Below are 27715 nucleotides of genomic sequence, written 5' to 3' on the forward strand. Positions count from 1 at the left end.
TGATTCCAAATTTCTACAGCATCGGGAAAAAAGGAGTAGCGATAGACATCAGTACGTGTAATAATAGGTTGTAATACCTTACTGTGATTTTTCCGAGGGCAACGCTTCAGGGGAGGTGTAACATAGTGATGTTTATTAACTTTGACTTTATCATTCATTATCAGAAAAAAAAGTTTCAATTTCTGCTTTGTTCTTCTTACTTCTAGTGATTCTAACTAACACTCTTTCAGCATTGCTGTGACTGAATCAGTGCGGCTGAGTGTAAAACTTCGCAAATGCACGCAATCATCGACATCAGAAAGGTTTATTTCTGCTCTTTCACCTTTCTTTCCAGCATCGTCTAAAGCCGGCTGTCATTGAGCCTGTCGTTTGATTTTCATTTGCGCAGAGAGCTGTAAATCGCAAATGATTTCGCGATGTCCACGTCAGTTTTTGCGCCAGAGCGTCTGCGTTCACGTGACCGCCATCCTATGTATATCCTATATTAATCAGTATTATTTTCCCATTGATCAACACCACAAGTGAACAATTAAAGCTGGAAGCATTCCCCTATGCACCTTGGTTTCGGTTCCTGTTGTCTTCCTTCATATGCATGTCAAACGAGCCCCTCATTTCCCTACCCTTTATATATATATATATATATATATATATATATATATATATATATATATATATATATATATATATATATATATATATATATATATATATATATATATATATATATATATATATATATATATATATATATATATATATATATATATATATATATATATATATATATATATATATATATATATATATATATATATATATATATATATAGCAGACTAGGTAATGAGGGCCCCGTTTGACAAACTTATGAAGGGACCCAACAGTCACCGAAACCAAGGTGCATAGGGGAAGGTTTTTTTTATGTGTTGTGATTATCATTGCGATAATATTACTTAGACTAATAAATCGCTTAAAGAAAATTACTTATCAAGCAGCAGAAAAAACAACCATACCGCCGGTGGGATCCGAAAAATATATATTCCCGTAACAATATATATTATGCGGAGCAGGAGACACAGTAGAGGGGAGGAGGGAAGAGAGTAGAGATCAGAGGGAAGAGTCAAGTGAGCGGATGAGAAGTGGTGCTACAGGGCGAGACTTCACGGATCATCACAGGTATTGGCAACCAATGACAGGCGTGCGGCGCTGGCGCAGAAAGCTGCGGAGCTTGCATACAGTCCCGCTCCTGCGCAGCGCACCGATGTGGCAGTTTCGTCGAAACTAATGAGGTATTACTGTCATTGCTGTTTTAATTGTTTTTTTTTTGCCACTGCACTGTTTTGTCACTTTAATGTGATGCCACTGTGAGAGCGTGGAGCTTTGTCAAGTGGTCGTTGGGAACTTTTCCCTCGTGCTTCCAGTGTCATGTGATATGATGGAAGTAAACTTCAACTGAATTCAATTAATGCAGAGATCAAATGCGCCAATGTGTCAGCTCAATCGCGGCGAAAGCAGAGCCACGGGCGAGGCGAATTGGCATCGCGTCTTGCAGTAACCTATACCAGGAACATGGCGCGTAACTGATACGATATTCAGTTCAGTGTTATGCAGTGTTAAAAGCGTGCAAGGTGAGAACACGATGTCGATTGGAAACGTGAGGTTCACCAAAACCTCCAAGTTGCCGCCCGTGAAGCGGAGCAAAGGCGTGAGGCGCGAGAAATGAAAGGCGCGGGATCAGGAAGGTTTTTCCGTAAGTTCGGTTGAGTATTTTGCGCAACAACCAGCTGCCGCTCGTATATTCGCCACACCAGTGTATTCGTGTTAGATTGTTCACTTTACTGACAAAAATGCGCATCTAGTAGCTTTAGTAGCTCATTTTTATGGCATGCGACGGAAAATAAACAAGTGTATAATTAGTTCCAGTAAGTGCCCTTTCTTAGTCGAATTCATACAGGAAAAATACCAGTTACTGCTTCTCGTCTATAGCTTCATCCTCAACAAAGTCATCACCTTTAAAGAAGCGAGACAGTTACCGCTTTCTTCTTTCACTCCTTCCTGTATCCCTTCCCTTACGGCGCGGTTCAGGTGTCCAACGATACCTGAGACAAATACTGCGCCATTTCCTTTCCTCAAAACCAATTATTATTATTATTTTTACATCGAACACCCTGAAATAGTCTGTCTGTCTGTCTGTCTGTCTGTCTGTCTGTCTGTCTGTCTGTCTGTCTGTCTGTCTGTCTGTCTGTCTGTCTGTCTGTCTGTCTGTCTGTCTGTCTGTCTGTCTGTCTGTCTGTCTGTCTGTCTGTCTGTCTGTCTGTCTGTCTGTCTGTCTGTCTGTCTGTCTGTCTGTCTGTCTGTCTGTCTGTCTGTCTGTCTGTCTGTCTGTCTGTCTGTCTGTCTGTCTGTCTGTCTGTCTGTCTGTCTGTCTGTCTGTCTGTCTGTCTGTCTGTCTGTCTGTCTGTCTGTCTGTCTGTCTGTCTGTCTGTCTGTCTGTCTGTCTGTCTGTCTGTCTGTCTGTCTGTCTGTCTGTCTGTCTGTCTGTCTGTCTGTCTGTCTGTCTGTCTGTCTGTCTGTCTGTCTGTCTGTCTGTCTGTCTGTCTGTCTGTCTGTCTGTCTGTCTGTCTGTCTGTCTGTCTGTCTGTCTGTCTGTCTGTCTGTCTGTCTGTCTGTCTGTCTGTCTGTCTGTCTGTCTGTCTGTCTGTCTGTCTGTCTGTCTGTCTGTCTGTCTGTCTGTCTGTCTGTCTGTCTGTCTGTCTGTCTGTCTGTCTGTCTGTCTGTCTGTCTGTCTGTCTGTCTGTCTGTCTGTCTGTCTGTCTGTCTGTCTGTCTGTCTGTCTGTCTGTCTGTCTGTCTGTCTGTCTGTCTGTCTGTCTGTCTGTCTGTCTGTCTGTCTGTCTGTCTGTCTGTCTGTCTGTCTGTCTGTCTGTCTGTCTGTCTGTCTGTCTGTCTGTCTGTCTGTCTGTCTGTCTGTCTGTCTGTCTGTCTGTCTGTCTGTCTGTCTGTCTGTCTGTCTGTCTGTCTGTCTGTCTGTCTGTCTGTCTGTCTGTCTGTCTGTCTGTCTGTCTGTCTGTCTGTCTGTCTGTCTGTCTGTCTGTCTGTCTGTCTGTCTGTCTGTCTGTCTGTCTGTCTGTCTGTCTGTCTGTCTGTCTGTCTGTCTGTCTGTCTGTCTGTCTGTCTGTCTGTCTGTCTGTCTGTCTGTCTGTCTGTCTGTCTGTCTGTCTGTCTGTCTGTCTGTCTGTCTGTCTGTCTGTCTGTCTGTCTGTCTGTCTGTCTGTCTGTCTGTCTGTCTGTCTGTCTGTCTGTCTGTCTGTCTGTCTGTCTGTCTGTCTGTCTGTCTGTCTGTCTGTCTGTCTGTCTGTCTGTCTGTCTGTCTGTCTGTCTGTCTGTCTGTCTGTCTGTCTGTCTGTCTGTCTGTCTGTCTGTCTGTCTGTCTGTCTGTCTGTCTGTCTGTCTGTCTGTCTGTCTGTCTGTCTGTCTGTCTGTCTGTCTGTCTGTCTGTCTGTCTGTCTGTCTGTCTGTCTGTCTGTCTGTCTGTCTGTCTGTCTGTCTGTCTGTCTGTCTGTCTGTCTGTCTGTCTGTCTGTCTGTCTGTCTGTCTGTCTGTCTGTCCGTCCGTCCGTCCGTCCGTCCGTCCGTCCGTCCGTCCGTCCGTCCGTCCGTCCGTCCGTCCGTCCGTCCGTCCGTCCGTCCGTCCGTCCGTCCGTCCGTCCGTCCGTCCGTCCGTCCGTCCGTCCGTCCGTCCGTCCGTCCGTCCGTCCGTCCGTCCGTCTGTCTGTCTGTCTGTCTGTCTGTCTGTCTGTCTGTCTGTCTGTCTGTCTGTCTGTCCGTCCGTCCGTCCGTCCGTCCGTCCGTCCGTCCGTCCGTCCGTCCGTCCGTCCGTCCGTCTGTCTGTCTGTCTGTCTGTCTGTCTGTTGTTGCCAGGAAGAAAGGAAAGTGCACAGGCCTGCTCACTGGCTCAAGCCGAGCCACAATCGCTACCACGTGCAGATAGTAGGATAGTTGAAAGATGGGATAGAAAAACAGGGTAGTGCAGACGCGCTAAAGACAAGGCCGCTCCCGGAGGTAGTGCAATACCGGGCCAACCGGTGGCGGGAGTGAAGCATCCTTCAAACTCTCCGCTGAAATAGTAGCATGCAACTGGCAAGCTGACCATCCGGCCGACCGGGTAAACACCGCCACCCATGAACAGCACAGCTGCTGCCAAAGAAGGCGACAATAATGTTTGTCGCCAGTAAGTGGTTGGTTTACTCGCGTCGGCAAAGAGAAACGCTCTGTGAGGGACATACAGAAGAACGCTTATTATATGGCGCGTCTCTATCGCCACAACATCGCCGGCCAATATCGAGCCCAAGGTTTTCCGCCCCCTCCATTTCCTCTTCGCACCCTCTCACTTATCTTCGCGGTTTCGCTGCTGGCAGCGATACCAGCAGGCGCGAGCAACGAAATAGGCGCTAGACCCCTACGATGCATCTCTGCTCGGGTTCCATGTCTCGATAAGGCTGGGCTCGAAACCCACGACCCGTCATCTTACTTTTCAGTGTCCGTCCCGGCACCATCAGGACAGAGACTGGGGAAGAGCAAAAAAAGACATATACACTAGCAATGGAGTTTGAGGACGTGATCGAAGAGGTGGGAGGATTCGGCAGGTTCCAGAAGCTCCTCCTGTGGATGTTCCTTTTGCCTTCGCAGATGCTCTTCCCGTTCTTCACGATGAGCCTCATCTTTCTCCTGTCGAGGCCCGATCACCGGTGCGTCGTACCGCAGCTGGATGCCCTGGACCTGAACGCCTCCCAAGTGGGAGTGATCCGGAGGCTGGTGGTCAGTGAGGACGAGTGCTCCATGTTGCCTCTGTTGGATGTGAATTCGACGACACAGCGCCTCCTGGATGCCGTAGGAGATGCGCGCGCGTCGTGGAACGCGTCGTTGTTTGTGAATGAAAGCGCACAGAGGAAGCCATGTGAACTCTTTCGCTACGACGACCTGGATTATGAAGAGACGGTGGTGACAAAGGTAATAGAGTGAGCATCGTGGCTATAAGGAAGTGTTTGTATCTTTTACTTCTAAATGATGGCTTGGGTTCGATCATGGAATACGGCCGTAGACCTCCGGCTTCCAGTAATACAGATGATACTGCAACCATTTAGTTTTCCGTATATTTCACAAAACGAGTATACTTGCTTCATACTGCCCTTTCATGCATGTCTCTATTTAGGGCAGTTGGAATAATTTTCCTGCAAACTATGCAGTCCTTCCCATTAAAACAACAATATCCGTCTCTCTCGCACCCTCTGTTCTCCATTTGTGCAAGGCCTTTTCTCTCGTACGTATGTTTTCGCGAAAACCTTCAGTGAACTGATGGCTAATCAAATAACAAGCATTGAAGGAGCTATATTGCTTCTCTACTGCGCTCCTTAAGATAGCAAGCTATACTTTCTTCCTACCAAAAACTGTGTAAGCGCAGTTAAGAGTTGAAGCGCCAATTTGTTTCCGAATAAGCAAGCTGCATGAACCTGAAGCGTGCACACTCGTGGCTACCCGTAAACCTACCCTAATGACCTGCTTTGCAGGTCCGCATAGTGTAAGCTTTAGTCACTGTCCCATCAAAACGCTTCGGCTTTTCGCATTAACGCCTTCGTAAAACAGACACGCGCCCATCGAGTGTACTACGCTGCCAGCTGCTTCCTACACAGAGGACGAATGTACGCGTGCAGGAAATTTGTTATTATGCCAGATGAAAACTTGTTTGGAAAGCGTGTATCCCTGACGCTGCTGCCTCAAGGCCAGTTAGTTTGCCCTTCTTACACGTCGACCCTCTCTTTACTTCAATTATGCTGCTCAGGGAAGGCACGCGGAGCTACTTTCATATCCTCAAGCACGGTAAATAACAATTGGAGGACGGTTAAGATTCGCCTTTAAGAGCGGAACGCGACAGCGTGTTGCAGCGCTGCCAGGGAGTCCGTGTGGCGCGACGCCTCGCCCGTTGGAAACACCTTTGAAAGCATTTTTTTTTCAATTCTTTCAACAAAATAATTGATCAATCGCCAAATATAAATTTTCTTAGTTACCATCATCAAGCATTGCCTCTTTCAATGTGAGCATTTTGAACCGTCGTTTTCTAATTTTTTCATATTTTTAATTAATCATCTAAATAGAGTGATTTTATTAATTCGCCATCGGCTACCACACGCCAATTAAAGATCAATCACTAGAACTACAAATTACCATGATAAAATTTCTTTTTACGCAGCCCCCGAACATTTCCGACACGTGGTGTCGGCTACTACTACGGCGTCGGCGTTTCAACCTAACGAGCTGTATACTTTGTCGCGTAAAAACTAGACGTGCGCTGTGTTGCTGCTTACGCGCGCGTTAGAGCAACCTGTTTGTGGCAATTCGTATAAATGCTTTCGCCCCTCTTTCCTAAAACGTCCATCAATTTTTCGCTTTGTTCATGCCAAAAAAGTACAGCAGTGTAATTAAATCATCTTTTGGTCGCCGCTTGGCGCTCGGCGCTTGGCGCTTTCGTTTTCGAGCAGGCTCAATTTTACTTTAATCAACGTCAGTGGAGTTGTTCGCATAAGCTCAGCTGCCGTTGACTTTTGTCTCTTCCTCTGCGCTGTGTCAGGGAGCACTGACCGACTGTGGAACTTTACCCAAAATCGAATTTAAATCAAACGCTGGCAAGTTACATTAAGCCGCTGCCACTGAGCTGAATCAAGCTTTTTCTAGACAGCCGAGCAAGGTGCGGAAAAAAAGTCGTTCCCAGCCAGCCTAAATATGCACCGTTGTGTAATAGGTGCGCGACAAGACATCACGCACGCTGAACAGACCACAAGTATAGGTAAAAAAAACTGTCACGTTCGCTGCAATAACTTGGATGTAGACAGCACGCCTTCATAACTCATTAAACAAGGCTTGGTATTCGTGATCTGTAGCTAGTCTTTTTTTTTCTCTCATGAAAATGCTCTAAACTGTCAAAATTTCAAGCTGCTTAGAGATGACACAGCCCTTGAAACACACCACTGCAGTAACTTCTGCAAGGGGTTCGATATTAGCGTAAGAGACGATGCATGCTGAGCTTCTTAAGCTTCACTTATGTTTTCACGATTACGGAGTACCAAGCTAAATCCCTGGCGGCGGCAAAGGGCTCTTCCAATGACACCGCCACACGTTCTGGTCACGGGGCAAACGAAATTAGGCACCTCGCAATAGGGCACAAACAAAACTTGTTTCCTGTTGTTGTCGTTTATCCTCATTATTTTGTTGTTGTTTATCCCCATTTATCCTCAATAATTTGGTGCGCTGTACACTACAGCATTAACATAGGCAGCACCATATCGCGTCGCAATGCAGTTCCGCCGTGGCTCTGTGGAGTACAGTCGGGAGCAAAAGTAATGCATACCACATGAGCTTCGGGCAAATTGCCTAGTACCACCGCATCGCGGCCCCTCCTAGAGGCAGTACTGTTTTCATCTGCAACCATCTTTCCTTCCGCGTTTACTTCTGCCTTGCTTCTGATTATCGAAAACGGCAAAAACTTGACGCTCCAATCCAGTTCAATCGATGATTGCTCAGTATGCACTACTTTTACTCCTAACCCTACATCCCCAGTTGTTTCACAATAACCGAGGCTGGAATATGCGGCGACTGTCGGTTTTTTTTCTACGAATATCTTTCCCAGAAGTGGCGCGCTTTACATTAGTGCTAAGTTTTCAGACCACGTACACGTTCGAAAAACTTTCACGCAAATTATCTGCCCCGTTAGGATTCATATATTGCGAGAATTTTACCCTCACGTCTAACCCGAAGGAGTATACATACCTAATTCTGGTGCCATGTTTTCTTCTTTGCAGTGATGCGTAAGACAGTATACATGGGTCACTACATGGTATTCGCCTACGACCGCTTGATACTTTGTAATCGAATTTTTCTCGCACGCTGCTTTGGTTTCAGTTTCAACAGCTCTGTAACGTCAAGGTTCCGTAGAGGTCACGTGAGACATGAAAGAACTGCCCTATAATAGCCTCTTCTTCACTTCTGTCATTCCAGTTCTTGAGGCAAGCTGGCTTTAGCGTTGCAGCGAATTAACATGGCCAGGCACCGATTATAGTACAGTTGCTTCATGCTTCGCAATGACTTGTATACGATGGCCATGTGCGCGGTTATCGTTAGGCTGTTTAATCCGAAACGGCATGAGCCAGAAATTCTATTGTAAATTATTTAGCAGTCGTAGGCGAAAAGCACGCCGTAATCCATCTATTACGACTCGATAATTAGATGTTTACACGCACTTAAGCATTGAAAATTGCAATGCTTCGCTGGTTTGTTTTTATCTTTGTTTGTTTTAATATTTGGAAGCTTTGCCGGAAGTAACGTGCAAAAATGCTCTTCCCGAAATGCAGTGGGACCTGGTCTGTTCTCGCGGTCATCTCCCGAGCTTGGTGTACTCTGTTGGCACTGCGGGCAGCATCATCGGAACTGTATTCATTGGTGCCATGGCTGACAGGCAAGTTTTTCCGAGCGCACAACGGTTGGCGCTTACTACTCGTAATGTCCTGTTTAGCGCTGCTGGTTGGTCGTTTCTTAACGCGAAAGCGTTAGAGATCCCGTTCGGCTGAAAACCTGGCGCCGGCGTCGCCGCGACTAGAAAATCCTGATTGGTCAAGAGGGCGGTGACGTCGAAAAACAGTCTTGCTGGAAAAAAAAAAGGTGATAAAGTGGAATCAGGGCCTCTACACGTCTGAAAAAAGTTCGTAGAGTGTGATAAATGGAGGTATTGTACGAGCACCTCACACCGCACAGTGGGCGAATTAAATAACTAGAACTGAATTAGGATCAGTAATTAGCGCAACCAAGTAAATGTGCGATGATGCAATAAAGCAGTGTCTGATGGCAACGAGCGTGTCGATGTCCGTGAATGGGTGCGCCAGGGGGACCCCCAAGCGATCGTGGGGTACCTTTGACAATATAGCGTCATAGTATTAAACTGTACTTAAATGTCCCCCAAGTTTTTATTCCCCTCCTTTTCGTCTGCTTCCTTCTAGTGCTTTTTACAACGCAAGCTATTACAGGCAGACCACCGCCGCGAAACCTCGTGGACGTCGTACGCACGACATGACGTCATCATATAACGAGATCACATGACCAAGATACATATATTCTTTGCGCACTCTTTCTTCGTCTCCCTCTTGCACACACAGCTGACGCAGTAACTATATGTTATATTAAATGGCCGTCCTTTCAACTTTAATTTAGTCCGAGCCTGGCAACTTGAACGCAAGGCAAAAGCTATTCCAAGCAATTGTGTTGTCGCTGTCTTGAGCCATCAGAGGCTACTTTATACTTGCCAACTGCGAAACTTCATAGCCTCACTAATTTTTAACCCACCATATCAAAGAAGGACAAAAGTGCACCTCAGTATCCGGGGCAAACTAAAAGCAGTGCCGCGGTACACGGTGACCTTTCAAATAATGCGTGTCATAATACTCGCCTGAGAGTAACAGCTGCACGGATGCTCTGTTATTGCACAAAGGGGGTGACGCAAACTCAGACAAGCTACGGAAATACGACAAGCCCGTCGCTGCTGGAGCTTGCAGCAAGGTAAAGACGGGAAACATAATAATAAAATAAAAGGAAGGGATGCAATTTAAGTTTAAAAACAGAACAAAAGCCATAAAGCCGGTTCCTTTGCACACTGCACTCTGTCGCGCTGTCACCTGCTCTTTCTATGCACCGCATTTGTTAGCGGTCTGAAAAAAAAAATATTCTCTTCGCTTTCGACCGAGCAGAGACTTTGATATCTGTCAAGCATCGAAGTCCAGTCCAAATAAATTGCAGCGCGTAGCTAGACTAGATCGCTTATTAAGGCCGAAACCACAGGACCCACGCAGCACGATCTGTTCTTCAGCTGTACTTGCAACTGCTGTGACACAATGACGTCAGCAGAGTGGCACTGACCTGGCCAGTCAAGTATCAGTCAGACGTGACTGTGCAACTAGGCAAAACTACTTGTTGAAAAATACGACCCGGCCGGTCCCAAAATACAAGAGAATTCTTTGTATCCTGTCGTTACGACAGATTTTTATGTATTTTTGTGAAGTTGTCTGTTGTTGCGACGGACCTGGTTCTGTCGTTAAGATAGGAGACTGCACAATACTACAGAAAGTCCTGTTTTTTTACTACAAGAATTTCTGTTTTCAGGCTCAAAAATACTACTGGAAAATCTGTTTCGCTTGTGTTAACAAACAAAGGCTCTTGTCCCTATATAGAGACATGGGCATTCTGAAATTGGACTTTATCGATAGATTTCCCCGCTCTAATCAAAAATATGCTTATTTCAATCTAAATTGAGCATTTATAAGCTAATAAACGTCAAAAATTTAAACAGATCTACAATCGCGCCCCGTAAATATGAACGACTCGAATCACGGACTGCTTTTCTGGACACCAGACATTTATAATATATCTTCACCTCGTTAATGTGTAAACTCGCTGTCCAGAGAATGTACAGGGTGAAAATGCACTGAACCCATTTTGGCTGCGTGCTCTTGCTGCGTTAACATAGACAGTGGTCGGACCAAAAGCTTGCCCACCCCGAACATATGGTGCCTTTCCCGTGTTTTGTGCGCACAGCATCAGCGTAAGGCAATGCGAAAGTGTAAGCGCCTTAGCTGGCGACCATTCTTTTGTTTTGGGCTTTTGTGTATTATAGTAGTAAGGTGCGCAGTTTCATCTCGCGCATTTGATGCATGGCAACAAAACGAATTTTAATTTTTTTTAGAAAGAAGCTCTTGAAGAAGTTCAGGCTATATAAACATACTGCAGATGCAAGTGATGTGAGCATCCGCAGTAAGAGGTACATCATCACTTCATGAGATGTCATCACGCGCGTCATGGACCACTAGGAGCTTCAAACTGCACTACATACTTTTCAGCATGATGACGATTAGCACAATGCATTTCGGAGCTCTCAACATTGCCTAATTTCCTATTCACTTTCCCATACTGTGCACAGAAGCAGACCTTATTCACAAATAACTAAGTGCTTTTTAAGTGTATGGAACAGAGGCGACAGGCGCATGGTTCCTTAACACACAAAGTGAACAAGGAAGGGGAAAGCCTCAGGGTGCTCGCGAACCTCCCGTCAATAGGACTTGTCTTCGTCTGGGAAAAGCTCTCTTATCCTCCCATCCTATCACCCCTCCCCCCCCCCCCCCCCCCCCCCCACCGGAGTGAAGACCCTATTTAAAACCCACCAATGACGAACGTTTTGTCCAGACGAAGAGAAACTCTTGTTGAAACGTTGGCAAGCACCTAAGTGCTTTTTTAGTAATTTCTGTTTTCCTTTTCTTCAGTATTCGTTATTACGAACGCCTCATTTTATGGGCACTTTCGGTCGGGGCCGAAAGTGTCCATATGAAACAGGCACGACTTTACTGCAACTAAAGGTCGTTTTTAGCAAGCAAAGTGCGGTGACCTCAAGTTACTTTTCTGAGCGTCGGTCTCTGAGGCTAGCCTGCATCACTATTCCATTCCAAACTATGTTCACGCAGTACTTTTCAGTCTTGACTTCAAGTGTTTGAATCTAGTGACGGAAAAAATGTTCTATTTTTAACTCCAGCCTTCCCAGCGACCTTTCTCTCTCTCTTTATGCTCAAAGACACCGGCACGCGGCTTCATCGCTTTGTTTGTGACGATAGATGCGACCAGACTTATCTGGAATGTCTTGTAACCCAGCGCAGATACTTCTACGTTCTTCAACGTTGTTGTAGGTAGCGCGGCCGAGAGCGGCGGAGATTCTGTGCTTCGACGACAGCCGAGGATGTTTGCTGCTATCACCGCCGCCGAGTTGTTCAGTTCTTTGCGGGTGCAAGTCAGCCCGATGAAGTTTGTTTTGGAAACCTTTCAATCTCTTCCATATTGCTTAACGGTCTTCAGCACCGCGTGACATCCAGTGGAGATGCTAGGTGGCCCTTCATGTTCAGGACGCTCTCTTCAAGCCGTGACACCAGATCTCTTTCGTTTCCACCGGGTCACCCATCCACCAAGCCAGCCGACGACCTAAATGTTTTCCACCGGAGCACAGACCACTTTTGGACGTTACCTGTTACAAGAGGAAGCTTCAACTTCTATGTCAAACTATGCCTTTTATACCATCATCAACCATTTCTCACACGCCCCGTTAGTCCCCAACCTTCAATAGCATTCCTGGCAGGATCCGGAAGAATGGATTGACCAGTATAACCGTGTGGCCGCTTTCAACACGTGGGATTATCTCGCAAAGTTAAGACTTCTTTTTGTGCCTTACAAGGCTCTGCCCTGAGCTGGTACGAAAATCGTGAAACTTCGTTGGCGACGTGGGACGCACTTAAACGGGAATGTTTTGACATTTACAAGCGTCAGCCGAAAAGAACGAGCCGAAGTTCTGCTGCAACCTCGCATGCAACATACGAATGAGACAGCGACTGCCCCTGCTGAACAAATGACACGCTTTCCGAAGGAAAGACCGCTAGAAGGCCGAAGAAAATAAGGTGAAACATTTCATAAGAGGCGCCATGAAGCAACTTGGGTTCCCCGACAGCGTATGCAACCCACTGACAACTGCTGCCGATTTCACCACTGTGGCATCAACCATCCCAAGGACCCTGGGCATACGAGCTGCATGTCTTCTGAGAGAGCCACAGGGCACTACGATGACAAAAAGCGACAGATTGCGAGAGGCTACTGGGGAAATCATTCGCTAAGGCCTGAGCCGAATGTTCCTATCGCCTCTGCAGCCTCACGTCCCGTCAACTGCGGCTACATTGGAACCAGCCGCCATGGCTTACGCCGGCGCGATACGCAGCCAATGACGTCCCGCGCCAGGAGTCCATGTTTCACCCCAGCGACCACATCGCCCACCGGCACGTTTGCTCGCTAAACCAGTTTTCAGCAAACCTCACCAAAGAGAGCAGACCTCTGCAGGACCCCCGAACAGCTCCTTATGTTCAGCTTCCACTGCGGCCATCCCGGTCGTATCCTCCGGTGCTGTCCACACAGAAAAATGGGCCTCCAGAATTTACATTTTCAGTCCAGGGGTTGCTGGAGTTTCTCTGTCCGGGGTTTCTCCGTTCAGTGCTTTGCGGATGTAAGTGAGCCCCAATAAAGAGTTCCTCTTGGAAGCCCTGTCCTCCTGACTGCTGGAATGACATCATCACCATGCGGAAATAATCATTAGCTGATGATGACAAGTGCCTTTTCTGCAAGCATACTTCACTTTTTTGCCGCCATTGTTTGATAGGTGGAGCTGCTTAAGATCTTGCGCCCCACTTAACAGCAGTTTCATTACTATTGGAGTAACACATGTACAACTAGCGCTCGCAGTACACCTTCGGAACTTGTTCTTGGATCGCGTAACTTATAGTGGTTATCAGTGTATGAAACAATCAGGACCACAGTCGGTGCGACCAGTATTTCAGTAGCCCACGTAGAAAATCAGGGAGCTGAAAGAGACAAAGATAAAAGAGGCGGGGTCCTGCCGAGATCAAGAAACAAATTCTATTTGTATGTTTGTTTCGTTGCAGATACGGCCGCAGGCCGATCTTCTTTGCCATCGCAGCGGTGGCCGTGTTTGCGGGCTTCGGCACCGCGCTGGCCACCAACTTCACCGTCTTCATCGTCATGTGCTTCATCAACGCGCTGCTGAATCCGCAGATCGAGCAGGTGCCCTACCTCATTAGTGAGTCTCACAAAACGCACACAGGTGTGCATGCACTGTGGGAGAGAGAGAGGGGGGGGGGGGGGGGGGTCTGTGGCCTCACGTTCAGCAAACAGTGACAGAAAGCGGTCATAGAGAGAGACGCGGACGTAGCAATGTTTGACAGCAGCTCTTTCGTCCCCTCTATTTCTTCTTATATTTTTCCTCGTCCGCAGGCATATGCTGTACTAACAAAGCTCTGAGTACTGACTGCTACACATGACACAGACAACCTCTAGCGACATACATTAATACAGTACATTTTTACTGCAGATATGCGTTTTTGGTGCACATATACAAATCAGCTGCTGCTTGCAGCAATATCGTAGCGCCAGGAAACTGCGCTTACAAAGCGAACTGGCGTAATTGAGCTGGTGCTAGGCGTACACACATTGAGGCACCATAGCATCAAGGAACCCACGGAGGATATCAGATTCTGAACGCGACCGCGGAAAACGTGAGATGGAAAAAATGAAAATTGTTTTTTTTTTCGGGAAAGGAAATGGCGCAGTATCTGTATCACATATCGGTGGACACCTGAACCGCACAGTAAGGGAAAGGATAAGGGAGGGAGTGAAATAAGAAAGGAAGAGAAGGTGCTGTAGTGGAGGGTTCCGGAATAATTTCGACCACCTGGGGATCTTTAACGTGCACTGAAATCGCACAGCACACGGGCACCTTTGCTTTTCGCCTCCATCGAAACGCACCCGCCGAGGTCGGACTCGAATCTGGGAACTCCGTATCAGTAGCCGAACGCCACTGATCCGGATTTCCCGGGTTCGAACCCGACCGCAGCGGCTGCATTAAAAAAAATATTATATATATATATATATATATATATATATATATATATATATATATATATATATATATATATATATATATATATATATATATATATATATATATATACTCACAGGACTGTTACAAGTGTCTAAAGGCAAATTTTTAGCGTTAGAGCAAAGAGTGTTTATAGTTTTCTGTCGTAAACTACTAGGCTACCCTCCTATTCTCAAGAACATGTAGGCCGTGGCCTGCACTGAACCACTAAGGGAAGGGTTGAAGAAAGAGAGAAAGAAAGAAAAAGGCAGTGTACAGGACGGCTCCAGGAGATCTCCAGAAGATGCGGACTCCTTTCGAATGGTCTATGCTCGTCTGTGGGGGGGTTAGAGTGTAACAGTCAAAAGGTAAAGCATGATAACAGTTTCACAAAGAGTGACACCTGGATTGTACGGTGAAGAACGGAACCATTAGGTAAAGCAGTGTCGCCAAGCTGTATTCTGCATCATCAGGCTTCAGCACAGCGAGGACCTGCGCTCTTTTTTTACACCAAGCCCCGCCCGTTCGAGTGTCCTTTTGAACCCTTCTTTGTGGTGTTTTTTTTACACCACTTGCGGTGCTCACCTGCTTACTTTCGCAGCACTGTGTCCGTTTCGTACGGCGTAGTATTTCCTGCGCAGTTCGGAGAATATGCTCTGCCTTTTTTATAACACTACGTCGAAGCATCCAATCTGTAGGTCGGAGTTTATTACATTTTTTTTTAGGCGGGGAGGAGAGAGGGGCAGACGTTGAGTACGGTGTCAGTTACCAACACAATTATTCATCTACATACACGAATAATTCAGCGCCACATAAGTTCGCGGTAGTTTTTGATTTCAATTTCTTCGAGTAGGGGTCGCGGAACATCGTGAGAAATGGGACAACACAACAATGCCGTCTTTCCTCCAAACATGCTTCAGCACAATTGCACGGGCTATATCGTAGCCTCAGCAGCCGAATATTGGACCCAACTCAACCGACTGCATTGAATCTGGTGACGCTAACCGAAAGAGGCCAAAATATGAAGCTCATTTCAAACGACATGCTGAGGCAGCTAGCGATCCGTTCTGAAAGTCGACCTACGTCTTTCGAGCGTTTTTTTTTTAATCTAAACAAAATATGTGTTAAGTTTTGCTTTTTTTGGCGCTTGCCTGTACGCTTTCTTGTATGCACAGAAACACTGTTATTTGTTGCCTTCAGTTTGGTGTCTGAACTGCTCTAATGACCATCTCCCGCCCCCACTAAGCCAGTGCTGTTTCTCGGGTGTGCTCCATGCAGTGCTGGAACTGGTCGGCGTTAAGCAGCGCACCCTCATGCTTGGAGTGGCGTGCATGGGCTGGACGCTGGGCATGTGCCTGCTGCCGCTGGTCGCCTACCTGAGCCGCACCTGGGTGATGCTGGCCACCGTGTGCGCCTCGTGCGCGGTGCCGCTTCTCTTGTACTTCAAGTGAGCTGCTCGTGATCCCTCACTTAAAACGCCCACGTGGCTTCGGCAGTGAGCTGAGCCTCCGTATAACGTCCTTCATGGGCCGCACGTGTTCGTTGTAGGATCATCCCCGAATCTCCGCGGTGGCTCTTGTCGCAGGGCCGGCTGCCCGAGGCCTCGGCCATACTGCGCAACATTGCCGCTCGCAACAAAGTTGAGCCCCCGATAGACCTCGACCAGAAGCTCAAGGTGAGTGCACTTGGCCGATTCTTCGGCGATACCACTACCTCCAGTTTCAAAGGTGTTTTATGAACAGTCACGTTCCAGAGGGTAGCATTTTTAGCACTTTTGTTTTTGAGTTCGTAAATAGATTTTAATATAATTGGGTACAACTCAAGAACGCACCGACTTTTCCCTGTCAAAGGACCCTCTTCCAGCCAATAGTGGCGGGCAATTCTCACGACCTTGCTAGAGTGGCAATGCAGGGAGCAGCGCGACAATGCAGAGAGGGAACTAAACTATCCCCTTTTATGAAGGGAGGGGATTATCTCCATTCATCTGCCACTCCCTGCATTTCTACGCTAGCAGGGTAATGAGAAATGTCCGACGCCGTTGGCTGGAAGGGGGTCTTTTGTCGGGGAAAATTCGCTGTGTTCTTGAGTTTTATCCGACTATATTTAAGACTAATTTTTTTTGTACCACGCTTTTGGTATTTTAAGCCTCCATCTGTTGTCCTGTCTTCCTTTATGTTCTGTTTTTTGTGTGCATAGAAATGATTATAGCGTTAGAAGCAACGAATGATCTATCTAGCCCGACAACAACACTTGCTAAAGGAGTCCGTGTTCCTAACTGTACTGTACGCACTAAAATTGCCACGGGTTATCTATTTCAGCAAGTGTTGCAAGGCATCGGCGCTGAAGAAGAAGTGGAAAAATCTGGCTCCATTCTCGACCTGATCACCAAGCCCAAAATGAGAAAGTACCTGCTGATTTTTACGCTTGTGTGGTGAGTCACTATGCCATTATTTCCGTCTCGCAACCTCCGCAGGCATACAAGATACAAAAAAGTGCATCATTATCAGGTGGTGTCACTAAGGCGAAGATAAGGCCCAAGGGAAAATTGTTTTTCTACCGAATAAAAATACTACTGATTGCTCCTCCTGCTGTAAAAATTAATGCATACATAAACGACTAGTGAGACAATCCCTATAATATGCTGTTGCCGCGACACCCACACTCGTGCTCTCGGTTCCTTCCTTGCCATTGTCTACAAGACACACTGCACAGACTTCGTCATCACTACCGTCACTACACTGCTTTCCTCAATATTTGCAAAGAAACAAGCAAACAAGATCAACGGCGGTTTTAAGCAACGTGGTTGGCTGTCAATGTATAAAATAAATGGATGCGTTGAGTATAGTTATAAGAAATTATCGAAGCCGCCAAAAATGCGTCCAAATTATATACAGCGCAGTTACTCGTGGCAAGAAAAATTACAGTGGTAATTTCGGTTCTGAGATTACAGCAAAATACTTGTCTCGTCAATGCGTCGCACTATCCAGGAAACTTCTTTGACACTCGACGTGTGTTTGCAAGGAGCTCGCTTGTCTTCTCACCTTTGACCTTTTTGCTTATAACGATTCGAACAAGTGCCTTGTTTTCGTGTTCGGTGGGAAGTTTCAGCGCTCTTCTGCAAAGATAGTGGCCCAATAATTTTTTTACGCGCATAGCGTAAAAGAAAGCATGCTACGAAGTATACACAATGGAGTGGTCTTGAAAACTGAGTTATGAACTACCTATGACATCAAAAATCTACTGATGACGCTGGCACAGTACGTTATGGCACAAGGCACCTGCCTAATTCAAAGTTTATTGTTTTTCGCAAAAAATCGAGCCGTTGGTCAGAAACAGGTGCAAATTTCAACTAATAAAGTTCACTACATGCACCGCATTCTCAGCTAAAGTATGTGCCCGTTAGCAAGAGCAGACTTTTGAGGCGCGACAAGCAGCTCTTATACCTGAAATGCCGTTCTTGTTTATTGTGTAAAACATGCCGCACTTGGGCACTGCTGATACAGACGTTCACGCCTGCACGCCCCAAAGAAGAGTTACAATCTTCCATGGAGTGGTGAAATATTTCTGTTGAAACGAGGGTAGCGACCAGTTGTGGTATGACGAGCATCGTAGCCTTTCCAAAAGTGATTTTTGCAACTGCTGTTCAACCCGCCCCGGTGGCTCAGTAGTTAGGGCGCTTGGCTACTGATCCGGAGCACCCGCGTTCGAACCAAAGCCGCGGCGGCTGCGTTTTCATGGAGGCAAAACGCTAAGTCCCCCGAGTGCTGTGCGGTGTCAGTGCACGTTAAAGATCCCCAGATGGTCGAAATTATTCCTGAGCCCTCCACTACGGCACCTCTTCTTTCCTTTCTTCTTTCACTCCCTCCTTTACCCATTCCCTTACGGCGCGGTTCAGGTGTCCAACGATATATGAGATAGATACTGCGCCATTTCCTTTCCCACAAAACCAATTATTATTATTATTAAATGCTGTTCATGTTCTAGGAGCGCCGACTCATGCGCACACAGTCTGTCAATGTGAAATGCCACTTTCATTTTGTGCTTGTTATTTCATGTTCCGACAAACACGCTTAAGGCTAAGCCTCTGGAGCTCTCCGCTCCCGCGCCAGCTTCCACGGCTGCGCGGCACTGACAGTCGGCCGTGCGCAGGGTCTCGCGCTGTCGTGTTCTCTGAAAATATAACACATACTGTACAGTTACAAGCAATATGGCAGGGGCGTCTGATTCTCGTGCAGATGAAAAATTTCACCTCTAGTGAGAGGGGCCAAGCTTATTTCTTGTTTCTTTTATTTTTATAGATGAATGGCGCCCTTAATGCATCTTTAAGTTCTTTCCGGTGTTTTCTTTATTATTGCTCTTATTGGTATTCAAGAGTGAACAATTATTCTCTTCCGCACTCGCCAATAAAACGACACCAGCGATAACCACGGGATAAGTGATCAGCAGAATTGATACCGATCATTGTACGCTTACTGCTATTTACTTCCAGCTATAATATCGGCCCCATCTATTACCTCTATCGTGCCCAGGTCGGCGAACAGCAGCGTCTACGGCGGCCTGCACATCAACGTGACGCACCTGAGCGGCAACGAGTTCCTCAGCTTCCTCTACCTGGCTATGGTCGAGTTTCCGGCCAACGCGGTCGGCTGGTGGAGCATGGACCGCTTCGGCCGCCGCTGGACCAACGTCTTTTTCATGCTGCTCTCGTCTGCCGCATGCTGGGCAGCCGTGGTCTCACCTTCGTGTGAGTCCACTGCTGCCACTGTTGCCAGCCTTCTAGTTGTGCATGCCGGAGCGAAGGCTTAACTGCGAGCTATGGGCTCCAAGAAAGCACCAGACACACTTCGACACTCTTCAGCAGCTCCGCGGCAGCGCCGTGCGGCAGCTGAGCGCAATCCCGAGGGATCGATTTCAGTCCGCGCCAGCCGCGATTCGATGCAGACGAAAAACAAAAGACGCTCATCTGCTATGCGGTGTCAGTGCGTGTTTAAGAGCATCATGTGGTAGAAATTAATCCAGGGCCCTCCTCCAGTACTATTCTTGATCCCCTCTTCCTCCTTTCGCTCTTCCCTTTATACTTTCTCTCACTGCGTGGTTGACGTGTCCACTGCGAGTGAGTGTTCTGCGGTTTTTCTTTCCTCGTAAAATATTCACATTCTTACATTTCCACGTTGTCGTTGGCAAGCGCGCTCCGTATCACAAGTCCACGAGCATACACAAGCACCGCAGAAATCCACGATGACGCCGCGATATCTCCCAACGAGCTCATACAGAATGATTCACCCAAGATGTTCGGCAGTTGTTAAAAATAAAGTTCTTGAGCTACAAGAGCCATTTTTATTGGCATGGCATTGTCAGCGCTGTAGCGCGTCAGAATACAGCTAAGACTTGTTGACTTTAGTAGGCTGGTAACTAAATTACTGAATAGTTAAATTTTTTCATATTACTGTTATTCTCCTTGTTTACTGAGGCGTCTAGCCCACCGTAAGTAGTATTCTTATCAGTTGTTTTTTTTCTTATAATTTCGAAAACGCAGTTGCCCCGGTGCTGTTACACAACAAATTTTGCTCATACATCGCGCCAAAATGCATGCGTTTTCGAAAAGCTTGCATGCAAAGCGAGCCCTCAGTGCACATAACTCGTTCAAATAGCCAAAATTTGTGTTTGTGTTTTCACTACCAAAGAAAACTACACTAAATGGCAAAGAAAATCAACACATACACAATAGGTCGCCCATCAGTTTTTTGCTCCAATGCATACTGCAGCGCCGTATGTCGCTGGTAACATGGGCAGAACAATTAATTGCAAAAGCCAGTTTATTACCATTGTTGTTTACTGCATCATTGCTGCTTTATACACGAGAACAGATGGCTGTGCCCTAAACTCATGACTGCCGCCACGGTGGCTCAGTTGTTATGGTGCTCGGCTGCTGGCTTGAAAAGCGCGGGTTCGATTCCGGCTGCTGCGGTCGCCTTTCGATGGAGGCGAAATGCTATAGACCCGTGTAGTGTGCGATGTCAGTGCACTTTAAAGAGCCCAGGGTGGTCGAAATTATCCGGAGTCCTCCACTACGGCGTCCCTCATAGCCTCAGTCGCTTTGGCACGTTAAGCCCCATAAACCAAATCAAACTTAATTCACGACATGGACGTGAACTCAAGAGCCGAAACTTTGAAGCAGACTGTGCAGTCATTCTGTCCTATTGCAGGAGGGCGGCTATACGTAATAAATTTCAATGCCATTGAATCACAACCTACCGCTGGTTTGAAAAGTTGAAATGTTCCAAGGCCAACACGACCTTCCAGGCACTTTGTGGCCATCGCTGTAGGTCGAGAATGTTGCCGCTGTACTCGAAGCACTCCAGTAACGGTCACTGCTATTAAGAAAAATACTACCCGTACCAAAAACAAAAATTTGTACAAGTTCGTCCACGTTCATACTGGAAAGTTCGTAGCTGGATATGATTTAGGTGCTAATTGGGCTTTTTTTTCATTACGAGGTGACCTTGACGGATGTAGAAGGACGCTTCTCTTCCCTCTGTGACGCAGCCGGTGCGGTGCACCTGATCTCCTCGGTCGTGGCCAAGTTCTCCACAACAGCGGCGTACATGATGATGTACCAGCAGTCGGACGAGTTGTTCCCGACGCCGTTGCGTTCCTTCTCGGTGGGCGTGCTCTCCGCCCTGGCCTCCATGTTTACCGCGTCCGTGCCTCACGTCATTTACTTGGTATGTATGCCGCTTCTATAGACTGTTTATAAATAATAATAATAATTGGTTTTGGGGAAAAGGAAATGGCGCAGTATCTGTCTCATATATCGTTGGACACCTGAACCGCGCCGTCAAGGAAGGGATAAAGGAGGGAGTGAAAGAAGAAAGGAAGAAGAGGTGCCGTAGTGGAGGGCTCCGGAATAATTTCGACCACCTGGGGATCTTTAACGTGCACTGACATCGCACAGCACACGGGCGCCTTAGCGTTTTTCCTCCATAAAAACGCAGCCGCCGCGGTCGGGTTCGAACCCGGGAACTCCGGATCAGTAGTCGAGCGCCCTAACCACTGAGCCACCGCGGCGGGTAGACTGTTTATAAACAAACGCCTACTAAAAGTGTATGGCCAAAAATCTATAAATCGTCTATAGACTGTCTATTGATTTGTATTGCTTATAGACTATTCTCTAGGATTTTTCTATAGGCACTCTATGTACTTTATAGACAGATGTCTATGAACATTAGATTCAATGCACATGGTAACTAACGCTAAAGACAAGGACAGAAGAAAGAAAGATGGACACCACGAACGCTAGACATCAACTTTGTCATCCAAAGAATTACATTTCCTGAACGAGAAGGTGCCGTTGCACATGCGCTTTAGGGTGTAATCCGTTGAACACGTTTGCCTATATATTGAATGTGTTTGTCTGGAATAAAATCAGTTGATGTCTAGCGTTCGTGGTGTCTGTCTCTCTTTCTTCTGTCCTTGTCTTAAGCGCTAGTTACCATGTGCATTGAATCTAAAGATCACCAACTAGCCCAGTTGTCCGCTTTTAATGTCTATATATGAACAGTCTACAGACTGTCTAAGGAAATTTTTGTAAGGGCTCTTGCACGAGCCCTGAGAGCAAACGACAGTGGCATTGCACTCTTATTTTATAGAAGCACAAAACTGGGCGAGTTAGTTAATATAAATGGTAGACGAACATGCAGTGTTAATTCTTGCATGAGCATATTAAGCGGCGCAGCGAGGAACTCCTTCCCACAACAAAAAACTTGCGATCGTTCATTGTAAATCGTTAATTTCTGGGTTCATTTATTTCCCCTTTAGCACTGCCAGCTGCCGCATTCAATGATAGAGCGCGCAGCAGCAAGCTAAGTCCTTCACCGGCTCTGATATTGAGGAAAAGGTCAACCTGAAGCAAAGAGGCGAAATAACGGGACGCGTAAAGAGTACTCATGATACACAGGCCTTCCAACGATGTAATGTAGCAATTCCTCTCAAACGGTTCTGTTCCTTTGAAAACATTTGCTACGTTGACATACTGGCCATTGCGATATCAAGGCCAGTGACAACTGACGAAAACGGACAGAAACATAACAGAAACGTCAATATGCTGGCTTTGTTTTGATATAACGCATGCGTCACCCGCGCCTTCATTCGTTGCACTGGTTGTATCATAGTAGTTCTCAAACTTCTGGTACAAAGGCTCAACCTAAAGATGATGGAAGTTCGGGATCTCAGAGTGCGCATCTATCGCGATTGACAGAGGTTCTAAGCATAGGCTTGTACCACGCACCGAACCTACAAGCGACAATTCAAAAAGCACAGGGCCGGAATGGCACCTTGGAATGGAGTATCTGGATGCACGCATTTAAGTTCTGATCCCGAAGTTTAGTCGTCGACGTCGTCCTGAATTAAGCCCTATCTTTCTGTAGCGTCGCACATAACTTGATTGCGGATGGCGCCCGAAGCAGGCGTAGCCAGTGCTTATTGCAAGTTGGGTAGTATTGTTTTTGACTCTGAGTGACTTTTTATACATGCACTCGTACTTGATTTGTTCTTAAATTACTTCTACTCGAGTTAGTGCCATAATCTTTGTTTTCATTTTATTTCTTTTGTTCACTCACAACTTGCAGACTCTTCTTCGATGTTCTGATTAACAGTTGGGTTTTTTATCTGTTTTTTTCGTTCACTGTTTTCACATTTTTGGCTCCTTCTGTGCTATACTATGTCCCAAATCTGTCATAACCTCAAATGAGGCTATCAGTATGTCGTAAATAAATAAATAAACAAATATCGCAACATAATAACACATTGCTGGGCGAGGTGCTGCAACATGCATCAACTCACAACAACAATCTGTTATTCTCAGTGAGCATGTGTCGTTCTCGTTCTTGTGTTGTCGTAGTTGCGCCGCTGCTCCCTTGCACCTACATGCTAGTTTCCAGCAATAGCAAGGATGGAAGGTCATCTGAATTACAGTGAGAGCCGAAACCTGGAACAGAGGGAGGAGATGCTGACCAGGCAAGGAAGGAGATGCACGGAGAAGTTAATAGAATTTACGACAAACTCAGTTATCGGGATTCTGTGCGAGGAAAACTGTTGGGTAAAGCCGCAATATCGCTTGTTCTTAAAGCAGTGAGCATTTTACGGCTGTCTATGTCGTAATGGGGTGCTCGGAAAAGGGATGAGATGGAGGTCATATGATGGAGACGAGTCTCACAGCTGTAGCGGAACGGATGATAATCACATACATTTTTGCCTCCTCTCTTAATGCTTCTTGCTTTTTTTCATTTCAGAGCGTATGTTAATAAAACATGCAGTCACTGACGAAGTCCAACTGTTTTGGCGGCTCACGAAATCAGCAGCGTCTCCGAAACGTCAGTGACTGCGTTTTTCATTACCGTAGTACAATGTCTCACCTGGCGAATTCTTGTGGATCCATTGACTGCTTACGAGTATATTTTTCCGTTCCGGCATTTCGTGCTTCCGTATTAATTTTTCTACCTGGTTTAATTGCTGTTCTTCAAATCAAGCTATGCACCTCTTAAGTCGGCAACAAGTGCTTGTTCTTTCAGCAGATCGCTTTTTTTTTACACCTGTTCTCTTAATCTACAATGATGCTTTCTTGCGGATAGGCAGGCTAGCATAATTTGCGTATGTATGAGTTTTTTAACAAAAATCGAGCTGCACGAAGAACCGCACATTCTTGAAAGCACCCTTGCTATTTCTCTGTGCATAAAGGCTGACCATTTGGATGTGTTATATTGCGCCACTGAGATTCGTCTCATTAGTTGCTGAAATCTTCAATTCTATGCTTTTCGAGTAAATCTGTAATTCTCTTCCAGGCAATCATAACTGCACCTCCAAACCATGGGCGAATTTTGTTAATCACACCAGCAGATAACTTCCCCGTCTCTCGGGTGCTCAATAGCGGCAGAAGAATCGCACACAAACAACTGAACACATTAGCATAGCACAGTCGACTAACTTAATGGGAAAACTTGCAAAGCATCCCAAATATGAACACAAATCGAACTTTATAATAGATTGAATTTGAACTCCGATTCTTGAGCGCAAAGGAACACATTCTTGCGCGGCACGTTGCCACGGCGATGTAGTTGGTGAGCACAGCTGGAAAATTCTGGGGTAGGACAGGATGAAAGAAAGGGCCCATTGTACTAGAAATGATACTTATTAAGGCAGAAACTTGGGCTAGTTGGATATCGTTTGAACGATATCCAACTGCCTTAATAAGTTTCTAATGGAAACTGCGCAAAAGGTGTCCATTAGCACTCGATTATGATAACCGTTTGCGTCACTACACAGGGTAGGTACGGTGCCTGGATTCCGTTCCTCTTCCTGGCGGTGCTGACAACGGCGGCCGGGATCGCGGCAGCCTGGCTACCCGAGACCCAGGGCTACCCGCTTTGCCAGACAGTCGAGGAAGCCGAGAGGTTCGGCGCCAACCAGAAGTTCTTCTCGTTCAACAGGTGAGGGACGATCTACGTTTAGAGTGAGCCACAGACTGAAGTTATTATAATGGTATCTTTCCATCACCGCTTTCTTCGGCGTTTTGTCTTTCTAAAGCACATTTCTTCCTTCACTCTCTGTTTTCTCCTTCTCTAGTTTTCTATCTTATTACTTTTCCTCGCGTCATTTCTTCTGACAGCACCTCTCGCGATGGTTTCCAAAGTGCATGTCTCCTGGCTACATTATTCTTGGACCTTACCAGAAATGTTCAAAACTACGTAGGAAGACACTTTGCTCTCCCTATAATCACATTTCCTCATCTGGCGTGTAAGCTATTGTTTTCAGTCATCAGACCAGTCACTGGAGCGCATAAGTCAATGGCAAAGGTTTGTGAAAGGGTGCAAACGTTTAGAGCCACCGCAATACTCATACGATATAGGTACAACATAGCGAAAACGTCAAACCAAATTACATAAAGCATTGAGGTGCACAAACGTTGCCTGAAACGTTTCAGTTATTCGCGTGGCAATATTTTTTTTAGTTTTTTGTGGATGGATCCGTTAGAACGGTGTAATTAGAGAAAAAAAAATTTGGGGATAACTGCTTGAACGATGCTAGGAGCTTCGGCGGGACACATCAGCAAGAAAGTGCGTGATTTACTGCGTAATTAAAGTCTTTACAAGCTAAATTTATTCTTTAAATTATTCCTTACAAACTTCTGTCAAGGCTAAAGCCCTTCTAAAACTAAGCGCATGCACAGGTACAGGTCTGAAGTGCATGCCACTGGAGGAAGCTATCACAGTCGTTTTAAAAGGCAATGTGCTTATGCTTAACCCTTAATAAGGAGTACTCTGCACAAACACGTGTAGTCTTTGGCAAAATTATCCAGCCAACCGGGCTCCAGTCTGAACCATGCAGTTGGGCTCGTTTCGCATCTTCATTGTTGCACGTCTCTTAAAGCTGCGGGACACTCTTGTCCTCAATATTCAGGTTTCCCCTCCTATACACAACATGGAAACAAATCCTTTGGTCCACATACTTTTGACAAAGGCAGCACCTTTGAAAAGGGCAATTGCTTCAAACCTCTTTAATTATACCTTATTATGGATCCTGTACAGTGAAAATGCGAGCGCGACCAATACGATTAACAGAAAGATAGAGAAAGAACTGTATTGCGATGCAGCAATAAGCTTCAAGGATATCCTGCGCAATGTTCATCAATGCCAACAAGTCCGCCAGCTAGTTGGACGCTAGCCAGGCTCGCTACGTCATTGGCGAAGAGGGATGTAACAATGGGGACATTGAATAGAAACGGGGCAGGAGCAAACGGGAAGTTCCAGAGAAGCATAGGGATGTGAGCAGTTAGGGCGTGCAGATAGGGATGAGGGCGGTAAAGGAAATAACAGGGGTTCGTGGGGACCGTATTGATGTGTATGCGTCGAAGAATGCGCAGTTTGAGGATGGCGAGACATTTGCTTTGAACAGGAAGGGTTAGAAGAGATTCTCTCATTTTGCCTGGCATTGATGGCAGGATTAAAGTCAGGTATGTGCATGGTAACCAGACGTCTGCTTATGTCTTCTTCCAACAGGATAGAAGAGTCCTCGAAGTCTCGACATCGCAAAGAAAACGGCGAGAAGACATCAGTCGAAGTGCAGGCCTTGCAGGATGAAGCATGATCGCAGTGAAACGCTTCAAGCACTGCAGCATCTTCTACAAGGATAACCCCAGTTAGGAAGACACAAGCTATAGCACATGCCACTCCTTCGAGACGACGAGAGGAAAAACAAATTTTACCCCCTCTGCCCTGGCATTCAACATGGTACCATTCATGGTTCATGGTACCGTTCTGCAAGCGTAACACTAGATTCAAATTAACTGTTATCCATCATTTGGGAACATGACCTATGTCAAGACATCGTCAGACTTATCGCAAGACAGCGCCTACAAGGACCTAGCTGAAAAGCGAAGTATGAATTCCTTTCTCAAAATGGGGACAGAAAAGTCTGTGCTATGTCTAAATACACTTTCGGCTTTATCTAAGGACTTTCATCAAATACTCCTTGACTGTGGGCATGCAAGTTGCCTTAGACTTCAACTGCCAACTAACAGGGACAAAGAAAGACCGCTAATCGAAGTTTTTACTCAAGTTCATAATGCAGCGCTTATCCTCCGGGATAAATGTATGCAACTAATGACATCAGTGTGAAAAATTTCTGATCCTTTTTCCTCGTTCTTTCTGCTTACCAAAGTTGACCTTCGCTTTGGAACCAGCATGGGGCATATTGTGACCTGAGCTGTTGCAGTGAAGATGAGGTATCATTGTGACTCGTGTTGCATTTACAGAGCGCACTACAGCTGCCAAGCCCGCTTAGTTGATAGACATTCATCATCCAGAAGACCTTTAACAGTGACGCACGAATAAAATGGCAGACATGGACGCCATTGTTCCGTATCGATAGTTCACTGCAGCTAAGAGTGCGCTGCCATGTTTAGCGAAGCGTTGCTTTCATTTCATTATTTGTATTGACAGCCTTATGTTTGTTTTCAAAACTCATTGTTGAAATAGTTGACAATAACCATCGCTAATCATTGCCGTTATCACTGAGGCGAAGCCCACTGCACAACAAGTGTTTCTGTTCAAGAACAAGCACCGCTTCTCTAAACACCTGGTTCTCCGTGTATAATTTGTACATAGTTCAGA

The 27715-nt window shown here is 46.2% G+C and overlaps 1 protein-coding gene across 1 annotated transcript; it reads left to right on the forward strand.

Annotated features, from left to right (window-relative positions):
- Window positions 1–4414: 4414 nt before the first annotated feature.
- Window positions 4415–27457, forward strand: LOC144099036 (beta-alanine transporter-like). Its single transcript, XM_077632050.1, has 10 exons — window positions 4415–5005; window positions 8398–8501; window positions 13558–13712; window positions 15828–15996; window positions 16098–16224; window positions 16868–16980; window positions 19079–19293; window positions 21096–21274; window positions 24870–25033; window positions 26603–27457. The coding sequence occupies exons 1-10, from the start codon at window positions 4598–4600 to the stop codon at window positions 26688–26690; spliced, it is 1722 nt and encodes a 573-aa protein (XP_077488176.1). The 5' UTR covers window positions 4415–4597; the 3' UTR covers window positions 26691–27457.
- Window positions 27458–27715: the final 258 nt, after the last annotated feature.

This window comes from Amblyomma americanum, chromosome 7 (genome assembly GCF_052857255.1).
Source record: "Amblyomma americanum isolate KBUSLIRL-KWMA chromosome 7, ASM5285725v1, whole genome shotgun sequence".
Lineage (NCBI taxonomy): Eukaryota > Metazoa > Arthropoda > Arachnida > Ixodida > Ixodidae > Amblyomma > Amblyomma americanum.

What these genes read in the sequence shown, in the direction of transcription:
- LOC144099036 (XM_077632050.1), top strand. Translation starts at nt 4,598, where the DNA reads ATGGAGTTTGAGGACGTGATCGAAGAGGTGGGAGGATTCGGCAGGTTC. An exon ending in CCGCTTCTCTTGTACTTCAA is followed by an intron (nt 15,997 to 16,097) that starts GTGAGCTGCTCG and finishes TGTTCGTTGTAG; the next exon opens with GATCATCCCCGAATCTCCGC. An exon ending in ACCTCGACCAGAAGCTCAAG is followed by an intron (nt 16,225 to 16,867) that starts GTGAGTGCACTT and finishes TATCTATTTCAG; the next exon opens with CAAGTGTTGCAAGGCATCGG.